The sequence below is a fragment of the Staurois parvus genome, unplaced genomic scaffold (genome assembly GCF_062004578.1).
Source record: "Staurois parvus isolate SC_StPar_1 unplaced genomic scaffold, SC_StPar_1.0 ptg000637l, whole genome shotgun sequence".
In the NCBI taxonomy this organism is placed as follows: domain Eukaryota; kingdom Metazoa; phylum Chordata; class Amphibia; order Anura; family Ranidae; genus Staurois; species Staurois parvus.
Window position 1 is genome coordinate 213,211 of NW_028318433.1, and position 19,040 is coordinate 232,250.

Sequence of the window (19,040 nt, forward strand, 5' to 3'; positions counted from 1 at the left end):
CTAGGATGGGGTCTATTGTCATCTTACCAAGTCTCTGAAGCCTCAGTGGGATAGTCCATTCCAGGTTCTTCTGACTATTGATACATGATCAGCCAGGCTTGAGGTCTCCAGCTAAGCCCAACTTGTCCTCTCCTCCCATTACCTGTTCCATCTCCTCTCCCATTATCAATGCCTTCTTTCCACATTTCATCTCTCATTAATATTATTATTATTAATATTATACAGGATTTATATGGCACCAACAGTTTGCTCAGCGCTTTACAATATAACGAGAGACAATACAGCAACATTACAGTTCAATACAAGAGGGATAGGAGGGCCCTGCTCCTCGGAGCTTACAATCTAGGAGGGAGGAGCTAGTGGTACAAAAGGTAGTAACTGTGGGGGATGGACTGGTAGGAAGAGTAGAAGATTCCATTATCCTGAAGATATAGGTTTTCAGAGATTGCCTAAAAGTGAGCAGAATATGCAATAGTCTGATAAATTGGGGTAGAGAGTTCAGGAGGATGGGAGAAGCTCTGGAAACGAGCATGGGGGGAGGAGACAAGGGAGCAAGAGAGCAGGGGATCGTGCGAGAAACACAGAGGACGGTTTGGGTGATATTTGGAGACAAGATTGGTGATGTAATTTGGGGTGGAGTTATAAATGACATTATATGTTATTGTTAATGTTTTGAATTTTATTCATTGGGCAACGTGAAGCCAGTGAAGGGATTGGCAGAGAGGGGTGGAGGACACTGAGTGGAGGCCAGTGGAGGGATTGGCAGAGAGGGGTGTAGTCCAGTGGATGGATTGGCAGAGAGGGGTGGAGGACACTGAATGGAGGCCAGTGGAGGGATTGGTGGAGGACACTGAATGGAGGCCAGTGGAGGGATTGGCAGTGAGGGGTGGAGGGATTGGCAGATAGGGGTGTCTGATACAGAACGGTAAGTAAGGTGGATGATGGCAGCAGCATTCATGATAGCCTGCAATGGCAGTGAGGGGTGGAGGGATTGGCAGATAGGGGTGTCTGATACAGAACGGTAAGTAAGGTGGATGATGGCAGCAGCATTCATGATAGCCTGCAATGAGGTCGGCCAATGAGGACAGAGTTACAATAGTCAAGGAGAGATATAACAAGGGAGTGAATAAGTTGCTTAGTGGTTTCTGAGGTTAGGAACGGCCGTATCTTGGAGGTGAAGTCTACAAGATTTGGACAGTGATTGTATTTGGGACTGAAAGGACAGATGGGAGTCTAGGATTACACCTAGCACCCTGGCATGAGGGGAGGGACTGATGATTGTGTTATTGATCTTGATGGAGAAGTCAGTGGAGGGGGCACAGGCTGGGGGGAATACTAAGAGCTCAGTTTTGGAAAGATTGAGTTTGAGGAAGTGGAGTGACATCCATGCCGATATGTCGCTTAGTAGGGTAGTAATGTAAGAGGAGACTGAAGGGGTGAGGAGGAAAAAGATAGATTTGTGTGTCATCAGGATAGAGATGGTACTTAAAGCCATGGGTGTTTATCAAGTGACCAAGGGAGGAGGTGTAGATGGAGAAGAGTAGGGGTCCAAGGACAGAACCTTGAGGGACCCCTACAGAAAGAGGGAGTGGAGAGGAGGAGAAAGAGTTAAAGGTATTGCTGAAGGAGCACTGTGATAGGTAGGAGGAGAACCAGGAGAGAGCGGAGCCTTGGAGGCCAAGAGAGTGGAGTTTTTTGAGGAGGAGGGGATGGTCAACTGTATCAAAAGCCGCAGAGAGGTCATGTAGTAAGAGTACGGAGTAGTGGTCATTGGTTGGGATGAGTAAGGAGCAGTGGCCATTGGTTTAGCAGTTAATAGATCATTAGTGAGTTTTAGTAGGGCAGTTTCAGTGGAGTGTAGTGAGTGAAAGCCAGACTGTAAAGGGTCAAGAAGGTTGTTGTTGGTGAGTTAGGAGCTCAGGCAATTGTAGACTAAGCGTTCTAAGAGTTTAAAGTTAAACAAGAGCAGGGGGACGGGTCTTAAGTTGTTCAGGTTGGTGGGGTCCAGGGAGGGCTTTTTAAGTATGGGAGTGATATGTGGATGCTTTAGAGGGCAGGGGAAGGCACCAGTAGAGATGGAAAGATTGAAGATGTGAGTGAGGGAGCGTAGGATGGAAGAAGAGGTGACCATAGTAGTTGTGAGGGGACAGGATCCAGGGGGCAGGTGGTGAGACGGGCTTCTGAGAAATTTTGTTTGGCAGCATGGAGGGAGGAATTGTATGTGAAGAAAGCAGATTTATATCGGGTGAATGCTTGGTGAGATTTGGTTTTACGCCACATTCGCTCCAGCACACGACTATGTCGTTTAAGATCTCTGGTGTTGTCAGTCTGCCAAGGTTGTAATGGTCGGGACCTGATGATTCGTGTTGTTAGAGGAGCAAGTGAGTCTAATGTGGATGAAAGTGAACTGTTGTAGACAGCAGTGGCCAGGTCAGGGCAGGACAGGGGAGAGATTCTGTCATAGAGTTGGTCAGTTGCAGAGTGGAAGGGAGAAGGGTTCAAGTTGTGAAGGTTTCTGCAGGTGATTGCTGATTGGAGGGATAAGTGTTTGAAGATGAGGAGACTGTGAAGGTGATGAGATTGTGATCATAGAGAGGAAAGGGGGTGTTTGTGAGGTTCCCTGGAAATATTACAACGTTGGCACCAAAGTGTAACTATGGGCAAAATCAATAATGACATTAATAATGAAATCTGTCATTAGCAGAGCAGGTTTTGTTTTTCCGAGTCTCCTATTGTTTTATTTTTTTGTTGTCCCTCCCAGTAGATTTTTTTTTTTGTCTACTTCCTGTAGAAGACCAAGTCTTTTGGGAAAAATGGCAGTTGGAGGGGTTGGGGCAAATCCTATAACATTGCTGGGGGTGCTCACAACTGCCAGTTGTCATTCATATGGGGGGTTGGACCTTATAGAGAACCTGTTGCTGTAACTGCTGTAGAAGCGTTAGCTGAAGTTGGGCTTTACTTGTTGTGTGTGTTACTTATAATCTATCTAAGACTTCCCTGTACAGGGTGACAACACTGCTGTGTAATGTTCCTGCAGAATGATCAGGGTTGTCACCCTGTTACAGAAGGTGGGAAAATAACAGATCTACAGACAGGACCAACAGCTGGTACAACTATGTTGCAGAGGGAACTCTGGGAATGCTAATGACAGATTGCATTACACATTCAGTTAGCAGACTTCCTGCTGTTGGTCTGATGTTTGAATTGTGTTCTGATATTTACTGTCCTGCTGTAAAAGGTGTAAATGATCGCCCGCATGTTTCCTGTAGTAGCAGGGACTGCAAACTCATATCAGGAATAGTAGGATGATAAAATGTAAGTTAATAGATAGGGCCGCGCCCCTACAATAAGGTATATCTATATAAATTATATATTAGATTGTTATTAATAAACACTGGCTGGATTTTATCATGAATAATTCACATATGAAAAAATAAGAGAAATCCTTATAAAGTACAGCAAACAGATTTTCTGGAAATATATGTGTGAATTTTTTTTTTTTTAAATAAGAAATGAATAATAAATATGAATAATAGAAAAATATATAAAACATAAGTAAAAATAAAAAACATAAATGAAATATAATCACAAAATTTTGAAAATGAAAAGATGAAAAAGAATGTAAAAATGAAATGGTGTCCAAAGTCTAGGAATAATAGCGGAGTATTCTATTCGTGTCCACAATAGTAATTGCTGTATATAAGGAACTGTAGAAATAAATCCTTGCTTGAATATTGACCCTTTTATGGGCTCACCTTCTTGTTAGGCTATTGCTGGGCTGACACAGCTTTTAAGAGGTTTGTATTGATGAGATCCTTTGGACCTCCCCTGGGTTTTCCTGGATTGGTCACTTCTAATGTGCTTGTATGGACATGATGATCTCTGCTTCCTTCTGATGCTGGATGTGGCTCCATCTCCCTATTTTTCTCCTCGTTAGTATAGTGGAAGAAAGAAGAGATATTTGGTGCCTTATCGTTTTAATAAAAAGATTTATTTAGTGCCCTCTATATGACCTCACATGTCAATCATTTCAATGCGCTTTGTAATAGATAAAACCGCTAAATGCGGATGTGACAGGCTTCCTCCGTGTGTCTACACACACTGTCTATACCCGCCGTTACTGAAGTTGGGTTGTCGTGGTGACGTCAAAGCCCCTCCCCAACGCGTTGTGCCACAGGGTCACGTGGCTTCTGCCGGGGGATGTGATAGGACAATCACCGTGCCTGGACTTCTTTTATAATATGTTGTGGTGGTTTATGTAAGGATATATATTATTTATAAAGGGCGTGTCCCTTTCCCTTAGATGAAATATTACAGTGCCTCCAGCCGTTACAATACGGCAAATATTTAGTAAACCAATAATTTGGACACCTTGATAATCTGATCACCACTTATTATTATACCTTGAATTCTTTTAGCCAATATGATTTCGTACCATACACACAAAATTTGCCTTATAATAGATAAATATAAAAATTTATTTATGTACAAAAATTATATATATATTAACACAAAACGCAAAAGACTGGTGATACATGAATATTGGTACACACAATCAAAAATATATCCTACCAATGTAAGACACACTAATAAGGTCTCTAACTAATTACATCAATCACAAATTTTAAATGATATGATATTTATTAAATTTATTAATAATTAATAATTTCGAATATCTCAAAGGTTATATTCTTACAAGCCGTGGCCATAGGATTGCAAGAATCAAGCCCTTGATATATGATACTCTGGTTATTAATATTCAATAAATTATGAAATATGAAAAAAAATTTATAATATGGCAATAAACAATTTTTAACAGTAACACAGTATCTTTCTACATATATCTAACTACCCAATATTGTTATGATACACTGAGGTAATTTTATGATTCCACACAACAGAGAAAATAATTAATACAAAAATCACATAAATATCTCACCACACCCGGAATTCAGACTAGGCAACTCTCCCGTGGATTTAGCTGGCAGTGGAACGCCTTTAGACTGATATATATGGCAAGTGATAGATTCTCAGTAGGGGAGAATGTAGGAAGTTATAAGATTAGAGGTTTAAAGTTTTAGGAAGTTTGAAAAGATGGAAGAGTAGTTATTCAGCAGATCTTCTTCAGATGTCAGGTCTTTCCATGAGGTTTTTATGAGGGATCTCTTTTCCTTAAAGCACATGGGCTTTTATATCCACTAGTCCATTGTTCTAAGATACCTTCCCACCAGGCTTCCTGATTGGCTAGTTGAGAAATGTGTGTACATAAGCTATTTCTCACCTGCCCGCCAGGTGGCGGTCATGTATCACAGAACAATGTGAGCATTTGAGATGACTCATACCTTGGGTGGAATCTTCAGGTAATTTCAGGAATAAAATATACGGCTCTATCCAGATATAGCAGTGATACCTATATTATTCTAAATAGGGACCATGGAATATAGGTGTATATTCGGTTATTCCTCCTTGAAGTACCATCCTGTTTGTTTCCTGATAAGACATGTAACTAATGCTAGTCTATAATACATCTTACTTCCCATCATCTCAATACTCAAATTAGTGATATATAGTTCCCATTGCTGAGTATTTAGTGGTGTTTAAAATCTATAACATCTTATTGATGATATGTTTTTGTAGTATATTTTTGTCATGATATACAGTGAACTTTTAAACTTAAATGTCCTGAATTTCACCCCTTTGTTTCAGAATCAACATTTTCTCTGTTTAGGAAAAAAAACTCTCTATTTGCATGGCCCTTGTATTGGGCTCATGGTAAACAATTGTTAATGCTTTCACCCTTGGTGAACAATAGTATATGGTAATAGTTTCAGAGGTCTGTTGGTTCATCACACTCTACAAGGTTTGGGTAAGCTCTCAGACAATCAGTTTGGTTCCTCTATTGTCATGTCCAGACCTTGTATATGTTTACCTGCTTATTGAAGTCTGAATAATGGTGTTTGATCACCTGTAGAACTTCAAAATAGTATTGTCTCTAGGAGGAAAGAAAAACAATCCCTTCACCCATTACATTTCTCTAGCTAGATGGTCATTGACTTTCCAACCAAGACAAATTAACCCCTTAACATCCGGCTATGCTGACTTGATGTTATATAGGATTATGTCTTGATAAATCATGTTTTTGAGACATAATTCAAAAGCCCACAACAAATCCCCCTTTGTATGGGGTACAGGCACGTGTATAGGGGTGTCTGTGTCGCAAAACATGAGTGGGGCTTTTGGCTAGAGTGATTGTTCGTCTTCTCCGGTGAAGTGAATGAAATAAAAAAAAAAATAATTTTTTTTTTTTTTTTTTTTTTTATAATAAAATGGCAGCGGTGATGCTGGTTGGTCCTTAACTTGACTCGGCGTCTTTAGATGGACACTTCCGATGACGATCCTGGTCTTGTGATGAGGCCGGCCTGGCCTGGCACATCCACCTTGGGGTCCATGGGTCCTCCGCACGACAGGTCTCTTAGACGGTCTCCTAGGCGGGTCTTTTCCTCTGGACTGGCCCTTGGTGGCCTGGGACATCAGGTTATCGTCTCCGGATCGATCTCTGGCATCTGGTCTTTCCCACAGGACATTATAGCTTCCTTCTAGGGTCCGGTCATTGACACCTCCGATCGCCGGTCTGGTCATAGTCTGGGCCTTCCTTTCTAAATTATTAAAATGAACAGTTTAAGTATTGGATATACATAAAATTATATTACTGGATCCTGTAAGGCAAAAGATGAGTTATATGTTCAAAGGAAATTTAATGATGATCTCAATATCTCCAGATGGGAACTGGTGGGTTAGTCTTCCAACAACTGCAATTGAGACTTCGGATGGCAAGCACGTAATTGATTGATGTGCACCCATCTATCACTGATTTCACCATACCGGGTAACCTGCAATTTATATGCGACCGGAGAGATTTTATCAATGATAGAGAACGGACCTTTCCAAGATGGAAGGAATTTCCGTTCCTTGATCTGGTCTCTTGCAAAGTTGTATAGATAGACCTTGTCACCAATCTCATATTCCTTCTTGGAGGTTTTGAGATCATAGTATGTCTTAGCACTAGTTGCAGCTCTTTCCAAATTTCGCTGGGCAAAGGCAAAAGCATATTGCAGATGTTTACGTAAATCCTCTATGTACTGGTGTGTGGTGGTAGCATTGATCAAATTTTGATCTGTAGTGCGATACAATAAGTGCTGGGGCAGTACCATCCGTCTACCTGTCATCAGTTCAAAAGATGACATTTTTGTAACTGTATTCGGAGTAGCCCTCAACGCCATCAGGACCAGCGGGAGTTTGACATCCCAATCTTTGCCTGTTTCCTTAACAAATTTCTTAAGGACGTTAACGATGGTCTGATTGTATCGTTCTACACCACCACTAGAGGCTGGCCGATAGGCGATATGCAATTTCCTTTTAACCCCCAAAATTTTCCACAATTTGGCCATCACTTCGCTAGTGAAGTGCGATCCTCTATCAGACTCTATCCTCTGAGGTAAACCAAAACGTGAAAATACATGATTTATTAGCAATGCAGCACATGTCTCGGAGCTGTTACTTGGTGCTGGTATACATTCGACATACTTGGTGAATAAACATGTAACTGTTAACATATACCGATTTCCTCGTGAAGATTTTGTTACTGGCCCAATAAAATCCATCTGAAGGTCTGACCAAGGCATACATATCCCCCTCTTCTGGAGAGGTGCTCTGTGAGTTGGCTTGGTAGGTTGAAATTGGGGACATATTAGGCAACCTTGGCAGTACTCCTTCACATCACGTAACATATGAGGCCAGTAGGCATAATCCCGCAGGATCTCATATGTGATCTTCTCTCCACGATGACCGGAAGTGGGAGCATCATGGGCATGCTGTAGCATCAAACCTCTAAATTTAAGTGGGACGACCCATTGTTGTACGCCACCCTTTGAGGTTCGTATCAACAATCCCTGGTATAAAGAGAATTGGGATTTGGATTTCATTAAGATACGTAAATCCTCCTTCCCACTACATACTTCCTTATTTATGGGATTTTGGTTGGGATCTTCTATATGACTATAAAACAAGCCAATTATTGGGTCTTCTTTTTGGGCAGTAATTAAATCCTCACTAGGAGAATCGTGACTCCACTGTAATGCATTCGGATCACCAGCTGTTCTGGCCTGTTGCCTGGTGACAGCTTCAACCTGTACGGTACCTAAAAATTGGTCAATGTCTATCAGTTCACCGGTGATTGCCCCTTCCTTGGCTAGAGAATCGGCCAGATCGTTCCCTTCTTTCTCGGCACCTAGAACCTTGGAGTGGCCTTTGGTCTTCTTGAAGTGCAGGGTGAGATCATTGGACCTTACCAGTTCATCGATGTGACAAAAAAGCTTACCATGTTTCACGGGTTTGTGATTACTCTTGTTCATGTTGTTTCGCTTCCACCTAGGGAAATACTCCACAAAACTATTCCTGACATAATTGGAATCGGTTATGATGGCACACTCTCTGATGTTGAACTCTATAGCCATCTCAACTGCTCTAAGAATTGCAGTAAGTTCAGCAACCTGACTGCTTTTTGGTCCAAGTTTGTATCCCACAGAAATTGGGGTGACACCTTGGGTCCAAACGATTCCAATACCTGCCACAAGTTGGAGCTGTTCCCCATCCTTGTGATGAAAAGCACAACCATCCACATATACACACGGCAGCTGTTTACAGTATTCTTCATCGTAAACCTTGTAGGGAGAGAACAGTTGTTCTTCCAGAAAGTCAGTGTCCGGGCCCTCCATAGCAGGCGTAGTTGCGGAACAATCATGGAGCTCGGCTAGGCCCTGGGCTACTGGACTTTCCTTGTTCTGTTTGTACCGAATTTCAAGAGGCCACCCTTGCAAAGACAAAGTCCAAGCAGTGATGCGGCTATTAGACACATTTCCTCCCTTGATACGTTCACTCTTTAAATACTGTAAAGGCTGGTGTGCCGTTTCAACAATGATTCTCTCTCCCTGAATGTAACTGCGGAAATTCTGTAATGCCCACACGGTGGACAATAGAGCTTTTTCACAGTCACTGAACTTTACTTCAACCGGGGACAAAGTTTTACTGGCATAGGCAATCACCTTACTGACATCATCACGTTTCTGGTAAAGAACAGAACTCATACTTACCTGCGTAAACCCTGTCTCTAGATAGAAATTTTTACCCCCTTCGGGATATCCGAGACACGGAGCTTGTGTGAGACGTTCCTTTAATTCCTTCATGGCGTCCTCCTGTTTCTTACCCCACGACCATTCGACATCCTTCTTCAGTAGGTGAAGCAGTGGCTTGCTTATCTCGGCGTAATTATCAATAAACTTACGCGAGTAGTTCACCATACCTAGGAATGATCTCAATTCTTTAAGGTTAGTAGGGACTTTACAGTTCAGAACCGCCTCAACCTTCTTCTTTTGTGGGTTCAAACCTTCAGCAGTAACTTCATGGCCTAGGAAGTTTACCTTCGTGCGACACCACTGGGCTTTTTGTAAGGACAGTTTAACTCCTGCTGCTTTTAATTGGCCCAGGACATGCCGAAGTTCTGTAATGTGTTTGGCCATATCAGTACTTTTGATCAGGATATCGTCCACATATGCCAACGTCCCCCTTTCGAAAGCGTCTGGCATGGCCTTGTGCATGAACACAGCAAATTCATGTCCGGAATTTATGAATCCGAAAGGCATTCTCACCCAACAATATTGTCGATTCCCAAAACTGAAGGCCAGTTTGTATTGGTCTTCCTCACTCACCTTTATGGTCCAATACCCCTGTGCACAATCCAAGGCTGTAAAAACCTGGGATCCTTGGAGCTGGGCGAGACATTGGTCTATGTATGGGACAGGCCATCCTGACATGTACACACGTTTGTTTAGCTGACGGAGGTCAGCGCACAAACGCCATTGTCCATTGGGTTTTAAAATACCCAGGATCGGGTGGTTGTAGGAGCTGTGGATGGGCCGAATTATACCCCTTTCATGTAACTTCCTGATAATCTCAGCTAGAGATTCATAGGAAGCTAATGGTAACCTATACTGTCTTACGAATACTGGTGGGGCATCTGGATCTGTTTGGATCCTAGCGATGTGTAGGTCATGTCTTGGAAATTCGCTTTACCGAATTTCTCCTTACCGTGAGTACTCGCAGTTGGATGCGCAGAAACCCCCCATAAAGCTGTGCGAATCTCGCTTACCACGACTGCAGCCAAACTACACGATTCCTGCCCATCCAAATACTTTGGTTCTGTTGAATTTGTGGGTGATGGAGCTCCGTTACCCTGGAATGATCACACGACACTCTAAGGCTGGTTGCAACTCCCATAAGGGCTGATTTTAGGCTCAGCTCTCTGTTTTATTAAGAATACACACATGCCCCCCACATGAATAAAGTCAATCCCTCCCACCGAACAATACAATGGGGATTGCTTATACAGAGGATGTACATTCCAATTGGAGCATAGCCTTTGCTATTATCTATCACTGGTCCTCCCCCATGAACCTTCTGAGGTCAGCAGACTTCCTCCCCTTCCCCCCTATGAGCCATCTGAGGTCATATTTCCTGTCCTACTAGCTTCTATTGGTATGTAAATTCTCTGCACAAGCACTCCCTAAAAATATCAGTCTGTACCTGGATGGGCCCGATACGATCTTTATTAAAACACATCCATCCCAGATACAGTTTCAAGTTAGTAATGGGTTGTAAGATATGCACAAGCCTACACGTGGAGTTCACACCGCTTGCGCATTGCGTTATGAAGCCCACGTGGTACCATGCTGCTGATATGTGGATACAGGCCCACGGTCTACTGACAGCAGCATTCGCATGGAATGCCGTGGTGGTATACACGCCGGTCTATAAGCGCAGATCTGCCATCTCATCCATTACCAAGCCGAGTACTGTAATACATACATTGTACATGCGCATGGCCCAATTGCAGCCTTCAGAGCTTTAATTAAGCCACACGAGAGACATATGAATAACACAAATACATGACACATTTAAAGTTCGACCAACAATACAAAATTTCCATGACATTCCCTCCTGTTTTATCATATTCTCCTCGTGTCCCTTCTTGATCTTCTTCAGCTTGATGGGTGTAGTCTCAAACTTCAAAGAGTTCCTGTAGTTGTCCCTGAGAATAAAGCTCCACGGGGTACCTGAAACAACAAGACCCGACGCAGACTCGACGCAAACAGGCTTGATTGAAGCGATGATCCTCAAGAGCGTTGGAACCTTCACTACAGGAAGGCTCTTGCAAAAACCACAAACAGACTTGTGGTATGAATAAAGCTTGTGATCCCACGGTGGTCTGGGGAGATCCAGCAACAGATTCTCAAATTGCCCCTGCAGACGGGGCCACACAAGGCTGGTCTCGACCCAGACAGTTTTCCAAATCGCAGACACAAACCATGATGAGGCTTGAAGCTTGCTTGAAGGTCTTGGAGAATGTGGTCTTCAGAGAGATAAATTAGAGGGAAGCCAGGACGTAATCTGTAGAGAAGGTGGATGGTTGGTGAGGTCTTCCTCCGATCAGTGGTTGGAGTGGGATCCCAGGAGCGGGCATGGAGATGTGGTCGTCTGCCCGAGCTTGGTTTACACGGTCGATGAGGCAACAGGAACATCTCACCGCGGCATATAAAAGGCAGATGAAAAAGAGAAGCATCAGGATATACACTCCCACTTCCTTCAACCAAGATCCGATGGAGAACAGGAAATCTCCCAATCCTCCCAAACCCTTGAACGGATTCCAACCCTCACTAGCTATAGCTCTAGCTTTTCCCTGTAGTTCACTAACTTTGTCCATATGGGCCTGGACCTTGTCATCGGTGTCTTCTATCCAAGTACAACAATCCTCTCCGATGAACTCACAGAACCCCCCTTTGGCGGCTAAAAGGTAATCAAGGGCCATCTTCTCCTGAAGCACTAAAATTCCCATCTGCCGTTGTTCTTGGGCAATTTCTCTGACAGCCTCTACGGTCTCGTTAAACATACTATCCACGATGACAGAAAAATTGTTCAGGCGCTTCATAAGTTCTATTCCCCATCCTGTCCATGAGGGGAACCAAGCCCATGCCTGGTCGCCCTCAGAGAACAGTTCCCTGCGAACTCTCCCTGCCATCCTTACCTTCTTGTGGACCATCAACTCTTCATGGTCCATCACTACATAGGATGCGGGGACTAGCTTTATGAGGGCACACGAACCTTTCGCGTTCTGGGGAAATGTTCTATAGGCTGCCGAACCACACAGAAAATAGTATGGACCTGTCAGAGCAGAGCAGGAGGAGTTCCTCGTTCGGCCTCTGGCACTGAGCAACAGTTGCACAGACTGGGGGATTGCTCCCTCAGTCTGCACATCACATCCGTCCTTCCAACACACGTGGTCTGGTCGGTCAGTGTGGTTACTCAGAAGGGAAGTCTGGTTAGTCAGATTGACAGTTATACCTCCCTCGCAGGTGGTAGTCCCAACAAACTTGTTACCTGTGCCAAAGCTGATGTTAAAGCACACCTGAGGGCTGCCTAGCTGCCCAGTTACCCATAATGGACTGACGAGGGCCCTACAGGAGCTAGAGCTAATATTGGTGCTGAAACTGATGTTACCTGCTAAAAATGTGTCATTAAGTTCTACCGACAAATGTCTACGTGGGGGCTGACCAGGGGTCCCTTGCTTTTTCATGCCGACGCGGATGTCATATAGGGCATGAACAGCGGCCATTGCGGACATGTGATGACTGGGTGGGGGCTTTGAGCATACCCAACAGTTGGTTTTGTTGGCGGTTCTGGCTAAACGCAGGTGCATTTTAAATAAAAGGTTGGGGTATCTGCCATCTTTTCCTCCGTTCACACACATGTAAGACATACAAACAAAAAGAAAAAGGAAAATGACACCCCTCATTCTCTGGTGTAGCTGAGAAGCTTCTTGCAGTGGCTTGCGTGCACCCAGTTGTCTCGTCCCTCGAGCTTGAGTGAGGTAGGTGTCGTCAGCTGGACTTGGTATGGTCCGGTGAACCGTGGCTCGAGTCCGGTTCTTTGATGTTTCTTTAGGACGACCCAATCACCTGGCTCAATAGAAAGAACACCTGTTATTGTATTTGGATCGGGGAGCGATTCGCGAACCCGATGGTGTATCTTCTGCAGCTCCCGTTGCAGAGATTGCACATAACCTGTAAGCTGTGAATGCAAAGACAACAACTGTTGAGGAAAGTACAACCCTGTTTTGGGAGGTCCCCCAAACAACACCTCGTAGGGTGACAGCCCATGTGGTTGCCGAGGGGCATTCCGGATGGAATAGGGGGCAATGGGGAGACATTCAGGCCAAGGTTTTTGGGTATCGGAAGACGTTCAACCTTACCGCTACTCTCGGGGTGATATGGGGTGTGTCGCCGCTGACTCCAGTTCCACCAAAGAGATGCAGTCGTGTCCTTTGGAAGAGAGATTAGTAGTGGACAAAGAAGACATGTTAGCAGAAGAGGTGTTAGTATTGTTAGTCGTGTTGCAAAATTCAGCACTGTCATTGCTGTCCTCCCCCCCCTTCTCATCTTCCGACACAGGAAGAAGAGAAGCTGGGTTAAGAATAGTGCATCGTTTGATAGTGAGGTTAGTAGGGGTTAGGAGGGTTTTCCCCTGAGAGGGGTACCTTGCCTTGGATGTCCTGTTTTCGCAGGACCGTTCTTGCTGCACTGGTGTCGGTGAGGCAAGGGAGGGGATATTTTAATTCCTCTAGAAAAAGATGGATCTGGGCCGACACCGATTTGTCAACTTCCTATGAGAATTCATAGGAGTTACTTACCATGGTGGTCATAGGGGCGGAGGACTCATCAGGAATGAACTGCCACCGACCTTTAGGTAATTGGGGACAGCTCCTCCTCATGTGCCCCGTTTGGTGGCACTGGAAGCACCTGGGTGGGGGCCTATCCTTCCTGTGACCCAGATCCCTTGGTTTTTCGTGTGGGGTCTGGGACATAAGAACTTTGGCCTTGTCTTGTTTTCTTCTATCCATTTCCCTCTCTATTGCCGCAAGAGTGGAAAGGATAGCAGGGATAGACATCTCATTATATTCGGGTCGGGCCAGAACCAGCCTTTCCCGAATTTTAATATTGATGCCTTCCAAAAATTTGGCCCGCAACAGAATGTGCGTCGCGGTCACCTTTACCCCTTCAGTTGGAGCATCAGGTCCAACTTCCAGATCCGCATCCAGTGCCGTCTGCTTGAGACGGCGCCAGAAGCAGGCGCTTTCCTCATTAGGACCCTGGGTGAGCTTCATCATGTCCGTAGTAGAGGTAGCACCATACATTTCTGGAAGCTTTGCCTTTAGCTGTGTACAGAACTCTTTGCCCCCTGAAGTCATCTCCTCATGCGTGGTTATAGAGCACCCTGCAATCACTGTACTGGCCACTTCCATGCCCACCTTTGCCCGTAGGATCTGTGCACAATCTGACCCGCTCATACCATAGCTGAACTGGTTTTGTCCAAACATTCGAGCAAATCCTCTCGGATTGACTCGATAGTCCGGGAGCTCAGCCAGAATAGTGCGGATCTCTGCCGGGGTGAAGGGGACATGCCAAACTACCCGTTCCCCTAAAGTCCGTTCCCCCCGTGCATTGGGAGGACCTTCAAATTGCTGCACCCTGACTGGATAGGCCTCGGTCCGGGAAGAGTGCAAGGGCTGACCCAGCATCATCGGTGGGCTTAGATTAACCACCTCGCTTACTGCACCTTCAGGTTTGAGGTCCCTCAGATCAGGGTATAGCTGGGGGGCAGGGGTCTGATCAGTGGTTCGTAGCGCTTTGATGCAATCCGCCCTGTTTTTTAACCGGGTGTCTATTCCCCTTGATTCACAGATAGTCTGCAAATCGGTTGTTGAGTAGGCTTCATAGTTGGAAACAGAAGGAGCTGGGGTGAAGCAGGGAGAAGGGAGAGGTAGAGGCAGAGGCTGAGGCATAGAGACAGAAGACACAGAAGGTATGTCAAGAGTGACGTCACTAACAGAAGAGACAGGTGCAGTTATACTTATCTCAGCCACTGTTGGTTGTTGGGGGACCCCAGTAGACCCTGATCCTGCCTGCCTTAGTAGAGTCAGCCCTGAAAGAGCTTCCTCCACCTCTGACACCGGATCCTCCTGTTTTATTCCCTCTGGAGGCCAGGTATACATCACCTGGTTCTTCCGGACAGACACCAGTTTATGTATGCCTTGCTTCCCTAATCGGATTGACCTGTGAAGCCATAGCTGTGCGATCTCTAGTTCTGACGCCTGCATCCGTGGTCCAAATTCAGAGATGAATTTTTCCCACCTCCATGCGTCAAATGTACCTTCCCGGGGAATTTCCCATCTGGTACCCTTCGACCATTTATTCCACCTTTTGAGGGGTTCTGTAGACTTCCCCCCCAAACTCACCTTCATCAGTTGTGCAGCTGTCCTTACCCTGAAGAGGGCTGGTTCCCCCTCTCTCTTCATGGACTGACTACTGCCCATCGTGACTAGTCACTGGTATATATCCCGCGTCCGGGTACCTGTTTACCCCCTGGAGCACTCGGTGGGATCCTACCGAGAGGCCTGATTCCACCACTTTCCCAGCACAGCGTAATTTATGTGATACTTATCGATCACCCGAAGCGCATCAAGTGGCGGTCAGACTGAGAGCACACCTCCCACTCCCACAGCGCAATTTGTGTGATCCTGACCACCCGAAGTGTTTGTGGTAACCAGGATTTCCCTGGACCGCCCACTCACACAGCGTAATTTATGTGGCTCTCATCACCCACTGTGTTTGGCAGGCCACACCGCACAATGATGAAAGTGGCTTTTCTCTCCCTGCACACAGTAGCTAACACAAGTCAAAACAAAAAGAGGGGTTCTTGGATGTTACTTAGGGGTCACTGGTTGGGCAGAAACCTGCTAACTGACCTTTAGGAAATTTGTGTAAAGAAAAAAACTTTCCTAATACACACAGAAAAAAAAACTCTTTTCAACCTGAAAAACTGTTAAAAAGGACAAAGTGGATCCTTATGAAAAACACGGGACGTTTCACAGTAAAACAATTACACAGAGGTAAACCGAAAAACTGCGCCAAAAGTAACCTTGTTGCTGACTCAAAAATCACTCCTATCAGCACCGCTAAACGATCCACATTATACACGCAATCTTTACTGCAACCACCTAGAACCGTTTACACAAAAAGTCTGCTGGACGTGAAACACGCGACACAGCAGCTTAAAACAAACCCGCTTTACAATAAGGAACTACTTTTAACAGGAAAAACACAAGAAAAACATAATCACTATACAAGAAATCTATGTGCAAAAACCCAGACTACACCGCGCTCATTAAATGTGGAACACGTGAAGGGAAAATTCGCTTAATACACTTTAAATTGGCTGGCAATACGCAAATTTAAAGCTAAAAGCAAACAAATGAAACTGTAAAAAATTTGGATTAAAAACACAATATGGGTCAAATGCATATAGGAAACTTCATGCACATTGCATAGAGATTACTGCACATTTGGTAGCCAACGAAATGGCCACCAAACAAAAGGAGTCCATGTGGTTTAGTCAAGAAAATGACCCCCCACAGAGGAGCACATGGCAGATACTAGAATGACCCCCCACAGGGAAGCACATGGTAACGCTAGAATGGCCCCCCACAGGGAAGCACACGGCAGCCTCTAGCCTCAAAATTGCCTCTTACATAAAACAGACGTTTGGACAGAACATACACTGGACAATTACACAACAATATGAAGCACACATACAACACAATTTGGGCACAATCACAGAACGGACATAAAACACCAACATATCACACTAACATGCACATGTAACAGAAAGGACCCCCTGCTGCATGCTTGCTGGGAGCAGTAATACCACAAAACATTGTACAGATCACATACACACAGAGATCTTACAACAGTTAACAATTAACCTAAGCCTTTCAGCACTGTAATAATTACCTCACGTGGAGGGGGGTAAAGCAATCACCACAGTACCTACAGCCCACAAATACTTACCTAACACTATGCAACAACTTTTACCCACTAAAACATATACCCGTTTAATTTTTGGTTGGAAGATTTTTAAACTTGACCAAATCCAGCCAACCAAAACCCACCCCTCTGCTGCTCTCCGCAGAGACAAACCCTCGTCTTTCACCCACAAAATCAAGAGTTTAGGACAAAAAACGAGGTCCTTGTTAAGCGGTATTTCTTGTTAGCTAACAGAGAGCGAAATCAGCCACACGAACACGCAAAAAGCGATCCTCTTAATGGCAGAGAGACCTGAAATGTGCCGGCATACTTTTTGCTAGTTCATGATGGCCATTCCCCCCTCGTTCTAGGTTAGCTACGCAAGAATACGCGTTAGTATCCACCAGGCTCGCCAAACTGTCTTGGAAATTCGCTTTACCGAATTTCTCCTTACCGTGAGTACTCGCAGTTGGATGCGCAGAAACCCCCCATAAAGCTGTGCGAATCTCGCTTACCACGACTGCAGCCAAACTACACGATTCCTGCCCATCCAAATACTTTGGTTCTGTTGAATTTGTGGGTGATGGAGCTCCGTTACCCTGGAATGATCACACGACACTCTAAGGCTGGTTGCAACTCACATAAGGGCTGATTTTAGGCTCAGCTCTCTGTTTTATTAAGAATACACACATGCCCCCCACATGAATAAAGTCAATCCCTCCCACCGAACAATACAATGGGGATTGCTTATACAGAGGATGTACATTCCAATTGGAGCATAGCCTTTGCTATTATCTATCACTGGTCCTCCCCCATGAACCTTCTGAGGTCAGCAGACTTCCTCCCCTTCCCCCCTATGAGCCATCTGAGGTCATATTTCCTGTCCTACTAGCTTCTATTGGTATGTAAATTCTCTGCACAAGCACTCCCTAAAAATATCAGTCTGTACCTGGATGGGCCCGATACGATCTTTATTAAAACACATCCATCCCAGATACAGTTTCAAGTTAGTAATGGGTTGTAAGATATGCACAAGCCTACACGTGGAGTTCACACCGCTTGCGCATTGCGTTATGAAGCCCACGTGGTACCATGCTGCTGATATGTGGATACAGGCCCACGGTCTACTGACAGCAGCATTCGCATGGAATGCCGTGGTGGTATACACGCCGGTCTATAAGCGCAGATCTGCCATCTCATCCATTACCAAGCCGAGTACTGTAATACATACATTGTACATGCGCATGGCCCAATTGCAGCCTTCAGAGCTTTAATTAAGCCACACGAGAGACATATGAATAACACAAATACATGACACATTTAAAGTTCGACCAACAATACAAAATTTCCATGACAGTCAGTAGTCCCACAATCGTAAGAATCCTTGGCAAAGATCTCTTGGAATTCAAGGAGAAGCTCTCGGAGCAATTGTCGGTCGAGATCACTGGCACACGCGTCGGCGAGGGCCACCATCTCTTCCACTAACTCCTTGAATCCAGGAAAGCTTTCCGGCTGACCTATCTCATATGCCTCCTCAAGTTTTGTGGTGAGGTCATTGGGTATGTGATGTGTGTGTGTGTTCTCCTGCCATCCAGGTTCTTTGGGGTACTCTTGTTCTTTGATTGGGTGATCAAAGACAATTGATGTCTCTTCGATTCGACAGGTGCCATCTTTAGAATCGAATGGATAAATGGACTCTATGGTGAAAATACCCTCTGGTAATGAATGGAATGTTTGTTCAATTAATTGGTCCTCCGACAAATATTCATCGGGGATGAGTCCAATCACCTGGTTAGTGACCCCAAAGGTATAATATTCAGTCTCTACCGCTAGACCAATAAGGGTCTCTTTGGGTAAGACGATGTCCTGATTGGACAGATTATGGATATAAATGTACATCGGGGATTGATGTGTGTTGACTAGGGGCGTGTGTGTAATGTTCAGTCCCTCCCCCTGCATTTTATGGGAGAGGCATACTAATGCATCTGACCCCTTCAGTCTATGTCCCTTTTTAACTTGGATGGGGAGTATGAAATTATTTATGCCCTTAGGAATTGTAATCTTTTGGGC

General features: G+C 44.7%; 1 protein-coding gene across 1 annotated transcript; it reads right to left on the reverse strand.

The window, feature by feature from the left end:
- Positions 1–1,932: 1,932 nt before the first annotated feature.
- On the reverse strand, positions 1,933–14,543 carry LOC149449076 (uncharacterized). The gene is made up of 3 exons (XM_089693836.1): positions 13,361–14,543; positions 11,609–13,067; positions 1,933–1,941 (listed from the first exon to the last, which is right to left on the reverse strand). Exons 2-3 carry the CDS (start codon positions 12,902–12,904, stop codon positions 1,933–1,935), a joined length of 1,305 nt encoding a protein of 434 aa, XP_089549962.1. The 5' UTR covers positions 12,905–13,067; positions 13,361–14,543.
- Positions 14,544–19,040: the final 4,497 nt, after the last annotated feature.